At 38.6% G+C, this 19231-nt stretch overlaps 1 protein-coding gene across 5 annotated transcripts in view; it reads right to left on the bottom strand.

Annotated features, from left to right (window-relative positions):
- rhbdl1 (rhomboid, veinlet-like 1 (Drosophila)) overlaps positions 1-19231 on the bottom strand; it is a 54791-nt gene that overhangs the window by 16557 nt on the left and 19003 nt on the right. For all 5 annotated transcript variants that reach the window (XM_041974038.1, XM_041974034.1, XM_041974036.1 and 2 more), the window contains 4 exons: positions 18867-19025; positions 10391-10615; positions 9272-9420; positions 9048-9160 (listed from right to left, as the gene is read on the bottom strand). In XM_041974038.1, coding sequence (XP_041829972.1) covers positions 9048-9160; positions 9272-9420; positions 10391-10615; positions 18867-18932 — 553 coding nt within the window. In that variant the 5' untranslated portion in view covers positions 18933-19025. The remainder of the gene's footprint in view (positions 1-9047; positions 9161-9271; positions 9421-10390; positions 10616-18866; positions 19026-19231) is intronic.

Here is a 19231-nt window from a genome sequence, read left to right as displayed (position 1 = left end):
GGACAGCAACAAGCAGGTGGAGGAGGTTTCAACTTGGACTAAATAATCTGCAACTCTTCCTTCCCTCTTTCACCTCCACCTCCACCAGCATTAATTTATCCTCAGTCTGAACTACCATCATCCTTTTCTCTACCTAATTCACCCTAAAATCATGTTGTACACCGTCTATGAATCTCTTATTCGTTTTCCAATATTTTTCTTCTTTCTTTAAAAGCTGATTCAATAAAAAATCAACATCAATTATCTGAATCTCAGTGTAAACTGAGTCAAATAAATGACATCTGCAGCAGATTCTGCCTGTTAACTGTTATTATTGTTCTATAAATGTTTCATGTGGGACTGAAACTCTGCTATTCCATATTAATACTGTGTATGAAAAGAGGCATTCTCTGATACTTTACTGTGATTGAAAAAATCTTAGTCCTCACACTTTTTATAGACAACATGTCTGAATGTAAAGTGTTTTTATCTGAAAAGTAAGCTTTTCATAGATTTCGCCGGTGACTTGTTTTAGCAGAAAGTAGCTTAATTCTTGTCTTTTCATAGGATTATTGCATTTTAGTTCTTTATTTGTTCACGTTAAAATTAATATAAGCCCAAACAAAGAGCACTTTAAAAATCCAGGGAGCCCTTTTGCATGAATTATATTTTTATTTTACTTGTGTTTGTGGATGAAAGAAAGTGAAAGATGTACACTTTTTGAAAAGAAAAAAAATGTCACCCATTATATGTATCCAAATGAGCTAATTCAAATAAATTTTTAGTTACAGTTATCCAGAGGTCTCATTTACTCAGCTGTCTGACCAGCAGCAAAAAAGACAGTCTCCAGCTGACATAAAATGTCATCAAATAGTAAATTATACTTGTGTGCTGTCCAAGAATACGAAGCGTGTTTAAAGTAAAAAAACTATATAATCAAAGCCTCAAAAAGACAGACTGTATTCTATCTGTATAATAGCTGTGTGTATCATTAAGAAGACATATCACTTGATTTAGAAGGACAGCTTTACTTAGATATGCTGCATGAGGAGACAGTGTAAGTGAAGAAACAATGAGTGAGTGTCTGGGTGACTCAGCTAGAAGGCGGACAATTTGTCACATAGTCTTTTGTTTACCTTACAGACTATCTAAAAACCTCATTGCTTCTAATGTCATTTACTACAGCAGCATCTATTTTAAAGCCTCATTTCCGATATGATACTGCTGTCAGACTAGGGGAGCTCTATTAACAATATTCTTTACTTAGGAAAGAGATGGACACTTGTGTGTCATCCAGACGGAAAGAGATAAGGGACATATCACCTGTGTCGGACATGCTTGGCTTTAAGAATAAGCATCATGAGCTGGAATCACTTCTTGCCCATTTTAACATCTTCATCCATCTCTATGGGGCATGATGGAGTGTGGACAATGTGATTTTTTTTTTTTTTTTTAACTTCTGCAGTATCAAGCTGTGGTGCAGAATTCATACTGTCAGTATCATCAAAGTGACAAAACAATACACACCTGCACTAACGCACCACAGTAATTGGCAGATCGTTAGAGGAACAAATAAAGACAAACATGATTCAAAAATTGATAATATAATATAATATAATATAATATAATATAATATAATATAATATAATATAATATATAGTATAGTATATGTGTATACATAAAACAGTAGAAGAAGAACAACAAAAGGAAACTTGATTTCAGCAATATTTATTGCACGTTCTGGGCCAGAAGAGGTGGATACAATTAATCATCTTCACTGTGAACTCACATGGACACTGTAAACACACCTTACCCCCTGTTTCCTTTGAGATTTTACTGTTTTCATTTCTGTATAAAATTTCCACAAGGGGGAAAAACTTAATGATATTTATGCAACCCCAGAGCCCAGGGGCTTCAGGAAAAATCAATAATGCTCTCAAAAGCTACTGAAAGTAGCCCGCTCAGCACAGCACTGACAATTCGAATGAGGCACGATTGTATTTTGGGTGTGTGGAAACATGAGCGTGCTAAACAGAGGAAGCAGAGGGGATAGGAGGAAAATAAAGCATGTTTATACATGCCTAATGTCAGAACCACAGCTGTAATACAAAATCATTTTTGTAATGACAAATGTGATTATCACTCACAAATACTTCTCAGCACAGTAGTTGACCTTGGAAGGAAATGGCTTAAATTCCTTCAACATCTCAGTGAAAAATACCACAACATCATTTCCCCCTGCTCAAGGTTATAACGCCACAATGATGGCTACTGAGAGCACGGCGAGCTTCTTCATTGGAAAACCTTGAAACTAACAGCTGTGGTAAATGGAGTATAAAGCGAGCAGAATAATAGCCTCCAACAGAGAACCTGACAAACACTACTGTCCCAGATTGGTTTTGCACAGTATGTAAATGCAAACTGGCCGCTATAAGCGCAGTGGGCTCACTCCATACGAAGCACCACCTTTATAGAAACTATATTACAGTAAAAATATTAATCATTCTTGGTATTGTTGTCAAAGGGGTGGCAAGGGATGGCTGTAGAGGAAGTAAGCTTGGTGTCACCAGAAGGAGTTGATTGTTGGGTGAGATGGGGGGCTTGGGAATTACCATAATCACTCTGGCAGGCTCTGCATCACACCAAGGTCACCCTGCTTCATCAGTCTTAGCTCAGTTCAGTGCCGAGGGAGTACATCAGAAACACAGGACCAGACGCTTTACACTTCACTGGGGGTTTGAACACATACAATACTCTGCAATCCTGCAAAGCTTGGCTACAAACACAGAAATCTGACCTTGTATTCCTCACACACACCACAACAATACTGCACTGTCACAGCCACACACTCCACTAGCAGGCCTTCAAAGTCTGAGCAGGAAATAATTGGCATTCACATGGCAACAGCAACACACATACACTCTACAGCAAAGCCAGCCTTCATCTTTCAAGTCTTGAAAATGCTTCCTGCTCTCCACAAAAAAAATCCAACATTCACGTACAGCCAATCAGATCGGTGTGCTATTTAACATGTCTACACCAGAGCTTGAAGTGAGTCACATCCAAAGTCAAAGAGCCAGAGGCTGAGTCACATCCCTCTAGGGTATCAAGAGTGATTAATTCAGCCTCAGGTTCTGTGATGCTTCCTCTATTTTTTTTTCTTGTCCTCTCTTGTCTTCTTATCTCCATCTCCTACTCATTAACTGTGTTCAGATGCTGATGCAGCTGATGCAATGTGAAGGTGTAGAAGGCGTCTGCTTATCTGTTTCAACTTCTCCAACAATCATAATTACTCTCCAACAAACACAATTGTCCTGAAGCAATCTAGAAATCAAGTATTCCAACTGTAAATTGAGTGGAGTGAAAATATGTTTCAGTAGTATTTTGAGTTATAAGTGTAATGCCATGTGTCATATAGTACAGTAAAAATCTACAATTTACCCAAGGAATAACTGAAAAGGCAATGACATGCACTGAAAGCTCTAGAAAAGCTAATTATGAAAGAACTTACACATTAAAAAACAAGATTTATTTTGAAAAACAATCAAGTTAACCAAAATCAATCATTTGAAATCCTAAAATTCAACCCATATATTGTTATTTAGTAAATTCCACCCATAGGCTTTTCTTTTGGATATAATAGGATAATCATAGAATAGCAGAACTAGCAGCTTGCATGCCTCGACCAAACATCAAAAATAAACTAAATGGATGATGGACAAAGCGACTCCCGGCCATGCACCAAGGTCTTCTATTCACTGACAGCAGATATAATTGATTTATCTAAATATGTGCACTATGCTTTTATAAAGCATCAATTTGGTATACAATAAAAATATGAAACCAGTGTGAAAAAAAGTCTGAGGACCTTTAATCATTTAGAGACCAGTCTTGTACGGACTTGAGTGAAGAATAAATTAATTTAATACAGCAGGTCTTGTGGCAGCAGCAGAAATCCGACACTGCTGCAGTCCTGTCTGATATCTCAACAATATTAATCAAATGTTGAGGGATTAAACATGAAATGTGACTTGGCTTGGTGCTTTTCAATAATGCTGACATTAACTTGCTTGCAACAATGAGGTTATACCAACAGGCAACCACTGGTCTGGTTTCCATTACTAAATCCAGCCAGAACAAAAGTCTCTTCCTTCCTAGTACAGCTAGAAGCAGTGTAAGCACTATGATTTCTAGGCCTTGAGTTTACTGGCTCTTGAACACATGGAAGAGAAAAGTCCTTATTCATTGTTCAAATGATGGGGTAAGACAAAAACCTCTCCATCAGTAACCTGGTGAAACCTCAGTTCTTCTGTGTCAGATATTTAGGGGACATATTGTCATCTTTATTCATTCGGAAACCTTAGTTTACCAAGCATTCGTATAACATAAATTATTCAACTACACTAAATACCACACTATGACAAAATAGTATCTATTTGTGCTTTTTAGGTAACATTTCTTTTGTCCTTTGTAACAGATATATGATGAGTCAATGTTGGACTAAAATAAAAATAAAAATTAAAAAAGCTTACTCACATTAAATGACAAAGAAATTATCATTAGTTGCAGGCCCACTTAGCAGCAAAATATAACCTGCACAATACCACCATCACTATCAAAATGTGAATATGTAACTGTGACTTTATTATCTGTACATGGATTAACTTCAATTTCTGCTCTTTTGTGTAAAATAAATGAAAAAAAGTCCACGGTGTGGTGGAGTAGATGAAGCACAGTCCTATCTGTTGACTAGTTATTTTCTAGATGCTGACTGGATTTAGCTGTGGAGAGGAAGCAACGTCTTTGCTCTATTGTTTAATTAATTTTCTGACTATCTGAGTTGCAAAATAAGTGAGTCAGAGGTCTGCTGTCATGTTGTATATGTGCTTGTATAGCACATGAATCATCTGTCCTTCAAGGCATATATGTTTCTATATGTAGATTTAAAATGACAGTACTATAACCCTTCAATTTACTTTAACTCCAAGATTTTCCTTTATTAGACAATTGTCTCCCTTAGGACTGTACATGACTAACATGCAATGTGTAAATTCTGCAGTCGCGGTCATAGAATGCTCACAAGGCTTCTGCAAATGTTTGCTGTCATTTTAGGAATCTTATTTCTGCATCTATAGTGTTAAACAATCTACAGAAATAAATCAATATTTTAATAACATTTATGTGCACCTCCAAATCTCATTCAGTTCACATTGAAAATATTTGCACAACATATAATTTTCTTGCATATATGCATTGTGTTTTTTATTGACCAGATGTGAACTAATTAAACCTAAATAACTATAATTACATTAAGTATTAAAATTAGGGATGATTTGGTCTTATAATTCATCTATGAATGTAAATTACATTAATCCTTAATTAAAGTTTATCTGTGAAAAGGCACTGATTGGGCTCAGTTGCTCTACGTTGTGTCACTTAAACATTACAGACTATATGTTGACAAGTGGCGCACAGGAAACAATAAATAAAGACAAAAAAATAGTACAGCATGTCAAAACTATAACCTTACTAACTGTTTGATATCTAAGTTGGGCAGGACATACTTCCAGCATCTTTCACTCTTCAGAAAGGCTGTGGGAAGAGCTGGTTTGTCTAAAACGTGAGGTGCTGCAGGAGGCAGACACCCTAAGGCTCACAATAGGATATAAGAAAAATACAAGGTGTTCTGGCACCTGTTGATGTCTTGAAATAAACCAAAGAGTTTGAAAAGTTTTTTGGCCTCAGGGAAAGAATTAAAAGAAAGAGAAAAAAAGACAGCAGATGAAAAATGAACCCCTGCTGCTTTTCTGTAATGTGGAGCTGAGCTGATATGTTTCACATGACTCAACATTTAGCTTTCATCTTGCCAGCAAGGGCTGGAATCCTGAGTGACGCTGTTAAAATTTCCCGACGCAAGTGTAGCACTTCATCTGCTCTATGCTGCAGAGCGATGAAGGACTACTGAGTGGATGCTAAATGATCAAGGACAAGGAACATGGTCTGAATGGCGCTGCCAAAAAGTAATTACAGAATTGTTCCTTTTGTCAGCACACATCCAAGGACAAAGTCTCCAGTGTCACACTTTCCTTCCAGAGCGCACTTTGGAACGGCATCAACATCAGGCTTTATCAAAGATTTATAAGTCTTTATGACTCACCTTATTTTCAACATTAATCCCCACAGAGATGGGCATCTATGCATGTAAAAATGTCTACGACTGTGAGAACAGCTTTGCACTCTTGTGAAATTCAAGTCATTTTCAAAAACAGAGATATTTCTTTTAGCTTTGAAAAAGTGCTCAGCAGTGCATAAAGTCTTGCAGCCTGTTTTTATGGCAAACACATAAAGGCACAATACCTGGAGCATGGTTGCTTTATTAATGCATCCATTCAGGGCAACTATATCTTGGAAGCTCTGTTGCCTTACAAAAATAACAAGCAAGATGAACAGCATGACTGAACTCATGAGCGGGAATAAGACTGCATGAATATAAACATGAGAAAGCCACAGGCGACAAACAGGAGTAAGAAAAATCAAGCGTAATCTAAAGTGTAAGGTAATTTTTCACATCCATTAGCAGTCAGAGGTTTGAGTTTTGAAAAAAGACAAAAAAGAAAAAAGGAATGTGTGAGGCCGAGTGCACCCACTTATCACACACATACTAGGAAAGGTTGCTGCATTACTGCTATAAGGTAATATACAAATAACAACTGATGGACAGAAACTTTAACCTACTGGTGTACCTAGGTCTGGGATGTCCAGCTCCTATTCTCAAGGGCCACCATCCCGCAGATTTTAGATGTTTCCCTGCTCCAATACACCTGACTCAAATTAAACAAATTTCCCCAACGGTTTGTTGTCAAGTTCTACACAACCCTGTTAATGGTCCATTCATTTGGGTCAGATATGTTGAAGCATGTAAACATCAAAACTGGAGCTGGACATCCCTGCACTATGTGAAAAGTTAAGGGCCCATCAAAATCATAGCAGCCTGTCCCGAGGGGCAGAAATTACCACTAAATTGTGTTGATCCAACTTGCAGCTGTTTGTGACATATTACCCTGGAGCAAAGCAGTGGCTCAGCAGACTGATGCTGAAATCCATACAGTCATGCAGCTAACATGGTTGAAAACTGCAGCATAAAATGATGCAGAAGATACAAAGAACCCCTGCTGATTAACATGTCAGTTTCTTTTACTGACGCCTCTCTGTTCATGCAAAAACTCAGCAACATTTCTAAGCGTTTACCAAGACTCATCTATATCCTAATACTCACTTTGAAATCTGAAAACAAGAACTCAGGATTTTTGTGTGTTCTGAGGGTTTGCACGCTTATACAGACAACAGCAATCTTTTGCTTCATAAAGGTGAAGTATCTTTGAAAAAAGAAAGCCAAGCTGTTTATTCTTATCTTTATGAGACCTGATGAGAAAAATTTAAACTCAAAATCAACTTATTACTGAATATAATGAAGGTGATGATGACCTGATGAGTTCTACTGATTACATTCTGCTGAAGGTTGAAGGAAGCATTGTTAAATTCCAAACATGCACACAGTTTACACTGAACTTATGTAACATGAATTCAGTTCTGAACGCGACACATAGCAACACGAGTACACATTTCAAAGCCAAATGTTTCAAACTCTCAGCTCAGGGAGTGCAAATGTCACTACATATGATCTCCTTGCTGCTTTATTCTCCTTCTCAATTCATGTTGCAGCTTAAATCTCCAAACAGCATCTCAAACTGCACTTAGGCTAATTCTCCAGAGAGAGACCCTGCATTACTCTCTCGTATTTCCTCCTCTAAGTCCCACGCTCACTTGCGTTCTCACTGCCATCATTGCTGAAAATAAATCAAAGCTCCAATAATTCATGAGTGTTAAGAGTGTGTGTTCATGCAAGTGCATAGAGGAGAGGAGAAGGGGTCTTTTTTACAGAAGGATTTTTGAGCAACTTTAACTTCGTCTGTGAAGGGAAAGGACAGGAGAGGAGAGAATTAAGAATTTTTTTTTTTTTTTTTTTGTCACGCGAAGAGAAAAGCTTAAAATTCACATTACTGGAATTAGATGAATATAACTTTACATGAAGATTCCTTTCCACAGGAATCAAATTATGGTTAGAAAAGTGTCATGACTGAAAATGTTCCAGTGAACAAGCATTAACACGACCTCAACAAATGCAATGATGTTCATGCAAACAGGCGCTTTAAGAATAAGAATTTACTTCTGACTTCAGTGTGGGTTTAAAATCTAAAACTGTGTTGCATGTAATTAAACTGAGTTTGAACTTTGAGTGAAAGAGAAGAGAGAGAAGAGAAGGAAAGTAACGAGGAATGTTGAGAATTGGTTTAGTTAGAGGACATGATGCAAACAGATTCTGTCTCACTGGTGGTGTTAGGGCTTCACAAAGTAGCTGCCAATGTTTTATAAAGCAAACATAAAATGTAGTACTACACTTTCAGCTCAATAAATGATGAGCAAAAAGCAAAACACTTTTCAGAAAACACCTCTATAAACAATGATAAAGAAAAGTAGGTCAGTTCAGATTGACTGCAGTCTGGAGAAAACACAGAGGAGAACAGAATAAACAGCACTTTCCATTTAGGTTGGTGTTTAAAATGAAAGCTCATAATGCACTGCAAATGATCTAAACCTGGGGATTGTTTGCAACAATATCTCAATTATGTACTGTGCTGCAGGGTTTATTGACTCTGCATGAATATGTATAATTAGTTGTTTTTTTTAAGCAAAGAAACAAAAGGAACTAACAATGTTGTAAAACGTAACATTTCATCCATTATTTAGCTTAAAACTGTTGCTTTCATCTCACCAAGATCAGATAAAGATTGATTTATTTTTGCTTCAATTCTTATATGCTTGCCAGCGCCATGAAAAAAATGTATTGGCATTTAATTTACAAGTGCTATTATTTTCTGAGTGGAGAGGTAATATAAATAACAAGAAAACCTACAGGTTCTGTGGGCTCCGTCTCTACAGTGCTTGGCAGCACCTTTTGTGAGCCCATCGTTTATAACATACAAAATTTATCTTAGAAATGCACTCACCAGCAAGAACTCCTGCCATGTAAAGCAAACTTATTCGTAAGATGCCGTGGACCATCTCTAAAGGAACTCCGATCATCAGCTGCAGTAAAGCATTGAATCCCAACTGCTCTAAACTGCATTGAGAGCACACAGGGAGAAATAAGGGTGATTCAGCAGTCAATCAGATTTAAAATGATCAAGTCCTGCAGAAATCAAGCAGATTTAAGTGGAGATCATGAACATACCCGACATGCATGAACATGTAGCTGAAGAAGCGCCACACTTGTGCGCGATGACCGGGGTGGTAGACCAGTGGACTCTTCATAAAGTCAGGCTGATAGGTCTGCAGAACCCACTTGTTGAGCATGATGCCATAGCACATGAACACAATAATCTGCAATACAGGCACAAAAATGACACCAGCTCTACCTGAAAAGATCATTATTACTGTTCTCTGCAGATTGCTGTTTTAAAAAACGTGAAAATTGCTTTGCAAAACAAAACCCATTGTGCTTCATGAAAGACACATGACATCTTTTTGTCTTTTTTGTATTGCTCAGCTGATGCTTATTGTACTTGTGGAGACAATTACTGCCAACAGAAAAAAGTCACATCTGGTTCAGTTCCATTAATTTCTTTTCATAGAATAATGAGTCATTGTCTCTGAATTAAAATGAATGTGAACTGTTATTATTACATTCTCATTGTCATTACAAACCATTCAGAGCCATTTGGAGGCATTATAAGACCACTTGGCTTTCTATCCTTAGAATTATGATGATTTCAGGGGAAATGATGAAGATTTGTTATAAAGCTGTCGGTTATTTTTTACTGCTTAATCTGCAAGTATTCAATGATGGCCTGTGAGGGCTTCCATGCATGCGTTTTTGTTTTTTTGTTTTGTCCTCTTTTTTTTCCCCCCAAAACGAACATAATAGTTAAGTTAATGCCACTGTGGTGGCCTGCATGCTGGTTGACCTGGTTTCTAGAGCTGATTCCAACATCAGTGTCCGAAATATCATTATATACTGACTGACTGTGGGTTTCAGCTTGAAGGAATGACATTAAATTCGCCCACTAAGCCCCTGGCTCCCTAATGGGTTACCAGCTCACATCAAGCTCAAAATAAAACCATGTGATCAAAGGCAGGAAATCTTTTTTAGAGGGTGTTTGGCAAACGACTAAGCCAACAGGATAGTCAGCTCTAGAGGCTTGTAGCACTGACTGCACAGGTCTGAAGAAAACAAAAGAATATTTTAGGAATATTTGAATCAGTGGACATAAATGAGTAGTATTATATATAATCAGAAAATTATAACATGTAACTGATTACCTACAAAAAGCTGATAATGTGACCCCCTAACCTGAACAATGGTTACAACAGCGATGAACACAGGCGGAGGACACAGGCGGTTTTGGTGGAAGTACCAGCGCCGGTCTGTCTCGCAGGGCAGGATCTCGTAGGCCACATAACGGACAAAACGTTTGTACAGACCCAGCCCCGTCTCGTCCAGCAGGATCTCCCTCTGCAGCGTGCGGCGGCCATTAGCGATGGCCCGTCGGAAACTGCTGGAGCGTTTGCTGCTCATCTGAGTGAAAAATGAAAAAAATGCATGTTTGAGTTTTTCAGTACGTCAAGCTAAACACTTTATTGAAATATGCTAGACCACACTGCAATGCCACTCATCACTATGTGATCTGTGAGTTATATGTGAGGCAACACTGGAAATAAAGAGAAAGAGAAAATCTGTTTTTGTCCTAACAAACAAAACCTCTTAAAGTTAAAGAAGTCATGGAACTTCCAAAAGTTCTCCTCTAAGCCAAGCAGTAGTAACTCAATCAACACACAAACCACCATAAAGTCCAACTTGTCTTTTTCACAACTTAGTTTTTTTCTGCCCTTCAAACAAATTAGTGAGAGCTTGTTAATAAGTGAGCTGTTTCGCTTTTTCTAGATTGATTTTGTCATGCTTGGACAGAACAGTTAGCTGTTTTTCCATTATCAAGCTAAGGTAAGTAAGCTAATTATGCTGCAATACTGCTATGCATTTCCTAAAACTTAATCTGTTTTTTTAGCTGACAGACAATTTGACTTTTAAGCAATTAGAGCACAACACTTTGCTTATCTCTGTTTTTGCCAAAAAACAAAGAAAGAAAGAGGGAAAAAAAACCCTTTGAGTTAATTTACAGCGAAGTCTGTTTTCAGCTGGATGAGACCTAACCACGATAAAGAGATCTCATCAGCCTGCTGCTGAAGTCATCATCCCAGAAATTAAAGCCAAAACTACTTTAAGACTACGCTGATCAAACATAAGAAAAGAAAGGTTTGTTCATTTGCAATCTGGAGGTCATCAGTGTGACTAATCATCATTTTACACATGAGCCAACACTCATGAAGTACTGATTACATAAAAAAACAGCAGGGGAGAGATGCTCTGATCTTTTATAACTTCACACAAAAAAATAGCTCATTACTATATACCATTTTATGGATTATTATATTTCACATATTTGCTTTATTTTGTTGCATGTGTGGCTCAAATATAATAATAAAAACATAAAACAAAATTAGGTCAAAATTCCCTGAGAAACGTTTGTCTTTCATAATGATAAACCAGTTAAATGCTGTTCTGTAGAGCACTTTGACAGTCTTTCTCTCAGTGAGATAAATGACAAATGCTGTGGTATTGAAGCTGTACTTGGTTTGGTAAAAATGTCTAAGTTCCTCTGCACAACTGGCATTTGAAGCTTTTATTCTTATTAAAGCACTAATTATGAGGTAAAAACAGTATTGAGAGCTTAATTAGTCTGTAATGTGTGCCAGTTTTATTACTGGAGAATGAAATGAATCCTTTTTTCTCATATTTCAACAGCAGATCATTTTCTTTTCAAAGCCATGCTTACACATGTTAAGCAACCTGTGATTACATTTTGGCACAAGAGAGTTGACAAAACTGCAGCTGAATATTCAGAGAGATAAGAAAATTAATTATTAATGTATATGAAGGTTTTGCTGAAGACTAAGTAGAAGCAGGACTGCCAGGAGAGTTGATTTGTGTTCAGACATCATAATAAATGGGCTGCTGAAATGTTTCTGCCCTTGAGAAGCAAATCTTTGTTTACAGGACAATTTCTGTGAATGCAGAGAGTGTGTGACTGTGTGTGTGTGTGTGCTTGTATAATCACAGACTCCAGTTTTTCTTTAGTGAGCAGGAACTCTGCAGCAGCCTGCAGGCCAGCAGGACCAGCTCTTGATAAGTTCTTTAATAGAGGCTTAGGATGAAAACTATCCTAATGCCTCTACTCTGACAGTGAAGGCAGAAAAAGTGTTGGGATAAACAGTGACATTTCTTCTCCGATGGAGTTACCGCTACAAATACTGTAAACTAGCTAACCACAGCAGGGAACCTCTGGAGTCGATATCTGCATGAATCACAGGTAACATCTGGTAGACGATGGAAGGTTTCACTGGCTGTCTGAAATCTCTGGTGTAGCTTCAGCAATACAGCTGATGTAAATCCAACCAAGCTCATGAAGCAATCACCTTTATTTCAAGCTGAAAACTAAGAAGAAAGAAAAAGAAGGTATGTGTGCAGTACAAACATACAGCAGCATATCTAATGTACACTTTCTTCATAACCTTAGCCAATATAGCAGCTTTACATGAGGTGTAATGAAACCTCTCAAGGAGGCCCCTAGGAAGTTCAATCCACCAATAAAGTGCACCATTTGAAATTCATTAGCCAAGCCCTGCCGCTTGCTGACACAGTGGGGGGTTCAGTGAAAGGAACTGTGGGTCAATCTATTAATGAGGAAAACATATTGGATGACAACGGCTATTAATATGAACAAAATAAATGGTGAAGCATAAACGAGAGCGACTGTTTTTTGTTAGTTTTTTCAAGAAATTACTCAGAAAAAATGGGAAGGACGGGGTGGAGTGGTAATTGCTTTTAAAAGTTAGCAGAGCAAGACATGGTAACTTTCCTAACTGTGGGTAATTATGACACTGGTGGAAGTATAGTGAGAGTGTGAGGGCCTGTTGCATAGTGATAAACCAGAACGATGTCGAGCTGGGCTGCTGGCTCTGCCACAGATGGAGGGTGTTACGTCCCCCTTTACGTCCAGGGGTCAAAAGGACTGTAACACAGGAATGGCCGGACCAAGGGTAAATGAAATACAATAATGTTTATTAACAAAAATGGGTTCCAAAACACAAACAACCCTTAACCGGCAAATAATACAAAATAAACAACTCAAAGTGTCCCTGTCGGGTATTTAACAATTAGTCTTAACTCTACTTAGTAACAAAACAAACAAACAAACCAAAAATGTCCCCAAAACGGGCTACACGCACACAGGCGGACTAATTAACAAACAAAATAAACACACGCTCTCAGGCGGACTTCTATCAAAACAAAACCAAACTCCTAATAAACTAAACACAAAAACCTCCTTCTTTCAGGCAGGGACGGCACTAAAGCTCAGAACACAAAAAGGTATTTATCACTAAACCAAATCGCTAACTCGCACAGAAAAGTCTCTTAAACCACACAATCCACAATCTTTCTCAAACTGGCAGGCATGTGTCCCACAATCCACAGCTGCCCCGAATGATGGTGATGACTCTGTCTTAAAGGAGGCCTCTTCTCCGGATTGGACAGCTTGTTTGGGGAGTGAGTGGTAAGGCGGCCAATCAGGGATCAGGGGAGGCGGGTGCTGGGCATCCTCCACTGTCAGCGTCTCCAGCACGTCCTGCAACTCTCTCCTGGCTGGCTGATAAGCCGGCGGGCGTCACAGAGGGGTTGCATATTTAGTATGGAAATCAGTCCTGGAAAATGCAATTATACTATTCTTGAGGCAGGCAGTGAAAGCCAAAGAAGAGGAGTAGAGAGACATTAGGAAACAGAAAGTGGGAATTAAGAGACAAAGACCGCTTGCTCATGTAAGCTTGGTTAACAAATTCCGGAGTCCATCAGTGGACAGGAAAGGTGAGACATCTCTGTCATTCTTTCTAAATGCCCCACACAACAAACAAACAACATTTTTTTATATAGATCCTTTCTTTTTCTCTTGGCTTTTTTGAAGTCTGTGTTTGGCTTTGTGACAACACTGCCTCTCTAAGCAGTGCTCTCTCCCATTCACAGTGCCTCTGTGAAGATTTGTTCCCTGAAGACACAGCTTAGCATAGCTGTCACTCTGCTTCACCTTCTCTGACATGCAGGACTGCCACCTTTAAAGTGAGCATTAGCAGCCTTTTGAAGTGACGACAGGAGAGAGACAGTGAACAGAAAATAAGGCACGCATGAACAGCCAAACCTAAGATAGCTGGCTGAGAGGAGTGACAGACTGAGGTGCAACAAGAATCACATGGCATAAATAAAAAATTTGGAGGGGGAACACCTCTGGTTAGAGCATCAGTAACTTTGGAAGTTCCCTGATGAAACAAAAGCTGCCAGGGAATAATTGAGGTTGAGGCAATGAGCACTAAGAAAAAGGTAGTATTCTCCTCTAGGGATGCCTGAAGGAGCCAAACTGGCAGCAGTACGCTTATTTAAAAGTTCATCCACCTCTTCTTGGCAGCTGCCTGTTCACAACTGTAAATGCTGCTTTATGCTTTTGTCAATTGTCCTTGATGGATTAATTAGCTACACCGCATGGTCAATTCCTAACAGCAATATACAAATTAGTAATTATTCTAAAATAGTTCAAGTGCCATTCAGGAGTCTGCACTGTAGGTAAGCAGGAAAAAAGAGGGAAAAAAAAATCAAAAATTGAGCGCAGTTTATTGTAGCAATTGTCTCTAAATCACTTTCCTTGGCACAGACAATACATCAGTCGCTGCTGCAAAAACCTCACAAAACTGCACCAATTAACCAGGCTTACACAGAGATTCACCATCAGCAGCCTAACAGTGTCACCATCCCCAAATACATAAATATCTGAGCCATCCGGAGGACCAAAAAATCCCCCTGTCCTTTGCTTTCTCCTACTCTCATTCACCCTCACAGCAGAATCTAAATCACTGCAGATCTGTGCCTCGCTGATTCTACCCTGACCCAGATACTCAGGGTCTTTCTTGCTTAAATCCTTTTAAAATGAGAGTCTGCCTATTTCTTTAAGTCCCCCCTTCAGTAGGTTGTGGCCACAACCTTCCTTCATGCTTTAATCATTACAGTACTGCAACTCAGAAATAAACCTTCACTCTAGGACACTTAGCCAAAGTGCAACAGCAAGCCATTTAAAACAGAGAGCTTGGTAGTTTGGTGCAGGCGGTGATGCTGACAGGTAACATCTGGGTCCCTGGAGAGTGATGCACTTTAGGGTATAAATACTTTTAAAACTTCAAGACTGGGCCAAAGCTTAAGTTTCTGCTCTGAAAAAAGATTTAAGAATCTTAATATACAGTACAAAAGTTTGTCTAATTATAATTAGATACTGTTCAGAAAATTGAAATGCAACATTTGGACAAAAGAGTAAACAGTCTTAAATCCACCAGCCTGAATAAAAAAAAACAGTCCTGCCTTAATCACATACCCTCACACCATGTAATTAGCCATGGCAGCCATTTTGGATCTATGTTGAACATTAGCCAAATTAAGTCTTGAAGGAGACAAAGACATACTTCTTCAGTTACACAGATGGAACATGATAGCAACAGAGGATACTTAAAAGAAAACGATATGTGCAGTTAGGAATACAATATATCAGACTTCAGGATGTGCTGCTTCAACCCTCAGTTCAAAAGCAGATGCTCGTCTACCATGAAGTCTTAAAAATGTTTGTGTATTATTGTTCACAAATAAATAGCTGGCTGGAAAACGTACGATGCTTGCCTTTGCTTCGTAAGATATTTGTGCAGACATATTCTGTTGATTAGCAGTCAGATACAGCCTGCTCTTTATGAGTGTATGTGTGTGTGCATGAGTGCATGCACGGTTCCCCAAGAGAGATTTTAGCAGAGCGCTGCTTTTTTCACCCTTCTGGCTGAATTGATGGAGTTCTCTAGCTAAGATTGCCCTCCATGAAAGATGGATTGAATGTGAATGACGTGCGAGGCAGTCATATACTTGGGCACATGCACCCCAGAGAAGCTGTTGCCTAACGGTGCAGTTCAAACACTTTAACACCCACTGAGGTTGAGAGAGGCGATGTGGATTCACGGCTGCAAATCTCACCAAATAAATGTAGAACAACAAAGGAGACAAGATGTTGAACACTCCTGTTAGACACAACCGAGATAAATTTCACTAGTTTGAGAGTTGAGATTGTTGAAAATGCACAGGCTGGGTGAATGCATACACATACACACACACACATCCTGCACTTTGTCATGTCCATTTTAATAATGTGGAGGGGTGTTCCATCTTCCACTAAGGTCAGACCACAAATCGATACAGAACCAGACTTAAGGAAGTGGCTCTAATACAAATAATGCTAGCAATGAACTTACAAACCAAATCTGACTGGGCTGCCTTTCATTGTACACTGATGAATATTATAATTTAAATGTGCCCAATTTAAAATAATGTAAATCAGTGTAACCTCAAGTTAAAATCATCATCTTATTTGTACAACATTTTTCCATACATATAGATGTACAATAATTTGACCATTATGTGATTGTTAACAGCTGCAATCAAGTCTATGCAAAGTCATTTTAGCATAGTAAAAAATGGATGCTAAAACTGTCTACACATTTAAATTTCTCTGACACCTTTCTATCCAGTCAGGCTTGTTGTGATGGTGACACTTAAAAGAGTGACGCAAATCCTCAAACAACATCACACACCAGTGCACCATGATTTAGCTGTAAATTGCAAGAAAGCAGCAGGAGTAAATAGGCTTCACCTGGTTTAACCGTTTCATGATGTGGCTGGTATTTCCACATAGATGCGTCTTGTGTGAAGTGCTCACACACAACAGAATAATTGTATTATTCTGATAAAACGAGTTAACATTTCCCATATGGCAATGATGTTGTGAATAAAAGTACTGAATTGGATCACATGAAGCAAGTAAAATTTTTATGGAGTGAAGAGAGAAAGGAAAGTTTAAGGAATTAGTTAATGACCTGGTTATAAATGTCACGCTAGGTGAACTTTTCTCAGTGCAGCCTGGAGCTCAGTTTTGAGACCTGCAGAGCTCACACATCACATGCTGCAAGACAGAGGGCAGTTCACATCAACATTTAAATATCCTCTGAATTACTCAGCAAATCTGCACTGGCGGTGCTCATGCGTATGAATGAAAGTCTGTTTGTGTTTGATACAGTCTGTGTATAACGGGGAAATGGGGGTAGTGAGACGAATTAGGAGGAAGTGGGTGGCAGCAGCATTAATTACTTATAAATGCCTTGACAGTGTTTGTATGTTTGCACATTTTTATGCATGTGCAAAGCAGTGCATGTATGTCCCTTATGCTTTCCCATGTATCCATCAGATAAATCTTTAAAAAACGTGCCCGGGGGAGTCAATATCGGTGTCAGGCTCTGCATTCTTAAATTACCTCAGATTACGACCTGAAACTACCAATACTGCACAAATCGAAGGTAATTTGCATTTAGTGGATAAGCAATTTTTTAAGTGTTCCCCTGATGCTGATGGAGGTGAAGCCTTTGTTTTCATTTTTATTTTTTGCTGAACATATACTAAAACTAAAAACAAAAAGGAACTGATATCTTAGGGTTCAAAGGGGTAAGTTTAAAATGAAGGAGTTATATGATGTTGCATGGTTCTCTGAAATGAGAAAGCAAAGAAATGAGAATAATAAAAAAGAACAGAAAGAAAAAAAAAATTCAAGTATGGTGAAGGAATGGTGCTGTACTCTTCTAAAGAGGGGAGGGTCGATGTCTCTGTGGGAACAGCACCTCTACAGTTATTTCTCTACAGCAGCAGAGATTTCAGAAATGAAACCAGCTGCAAACATAAGGGGCCTCATGTGGCTTTCATTTTAAACCATTGGTAGAAGAACACAGGCAGGAAAAATGAAAAAAAAAAAGACAAATATATATATGTACATATATATATATATATATATATAGATGAAAACAAGAAAAGGGGAAATGATCTTGAAGGAGTGAAAATATGCCAAGAATTGCTTTGTGCTGAGTTACTTACAATGCTAACTCTCATATGTTGCCAGGAGCCAAGAGCAGGTGCTCAAATATGAGCTTGGAGAGAATCGGCATTAAACATGTTAATCTCTACATGAATTTCTAATAGGAATATATAGGTAAACACAGACAGGTACAGAAACAGGAGATAAATGAACAGAGAATGAAGAGCCTGAGAAGCCAAAATAGTGGCACGGCATAAAGGCATTTGTGGCTGTTAAGCAAATATAACAGCACATCGACTGTTCTCACATCAGTGTATAAAACTCACCCTTGCAGTTACAGTTAATCAGCCATTAGAAATCACAAAATGCTTCAAAGCAGAGTGGTGAAACACAATCCAGCCCCACTTTATTTTATCTAATTTAATTCCAACAGATTTTAAATGCATTACAATAAACAAAATTTTTGGCTTTAATAACATGCTCTCTCAGCTCAGCGTGGGTGTTTTTTAGTGCTCGCTGTGCACCTTTTGTGAGAGTGTCTGGATTTACCGACACATTAAGTGGAGGAATTGATCCCTCTTTTGCAGGACAACTATCTGAATGATCCAGTCAATTTTTGCCGGTGCAGAGCTTTTTGGCTCCGTCTGAATCAATTCTGTAACCTTTCTGAAATCTAACAAAACGTGCAATGTGTGAAACTTTGTGTCTGACTCTGCAGGTCCTGAAATATATCACACAACTTGCTGTGCCTTTACATGCATGTGTACAGTTTCTACTCACCAGCTCGATGAGCTCCTGGTAGCACACCTGTCCCTCTTCATTGCTCTGGACAAGGGCTAACAACATGTCCAGTTTGGATGGGTCCAGTTGCAGCTCATGGTGCTCCACCAAGCTGGTGAAGTTCTCCACTGGGATAAAACCGGTGTTCTCTGGGTCCAGCTGGGGGAAAAAAAAGGAAGAAATAAAGTCCACCCTCAGACTATTGGGATAAATACTGCAATACTGTAAGGAAAAAACAGTAAACAGTAAAAGAAGTTTATTAAATGAAACAAACAGGGTGATTCTTGTTAATGCTGGGAAAAGCAACAAAAGCCAGTCACGCCATACTAACACACTATGATCTACTGTTACCCAGTGGAAAAAAA

This window comes from Melanotaenia boesemani, chromosome 21 (assembly GCF_017639745.1).
Source record: "Melanotaenia boesemani isolate fMelBoe1 chromosome 21, fMelBoe1.pri, whole genome shotgun sequence".
In the NCBI taxonomy this organism is placed as follows: Eukaryota; Metazoa; Chordata; class Actinopteri; order Atheriniformes; family Melanotaeniidae; genus Melanotaenia; species Melanotaenia boesemani.
This window is presented reverse-complemented; position numbering and strand designations above follow the sequence as displayed.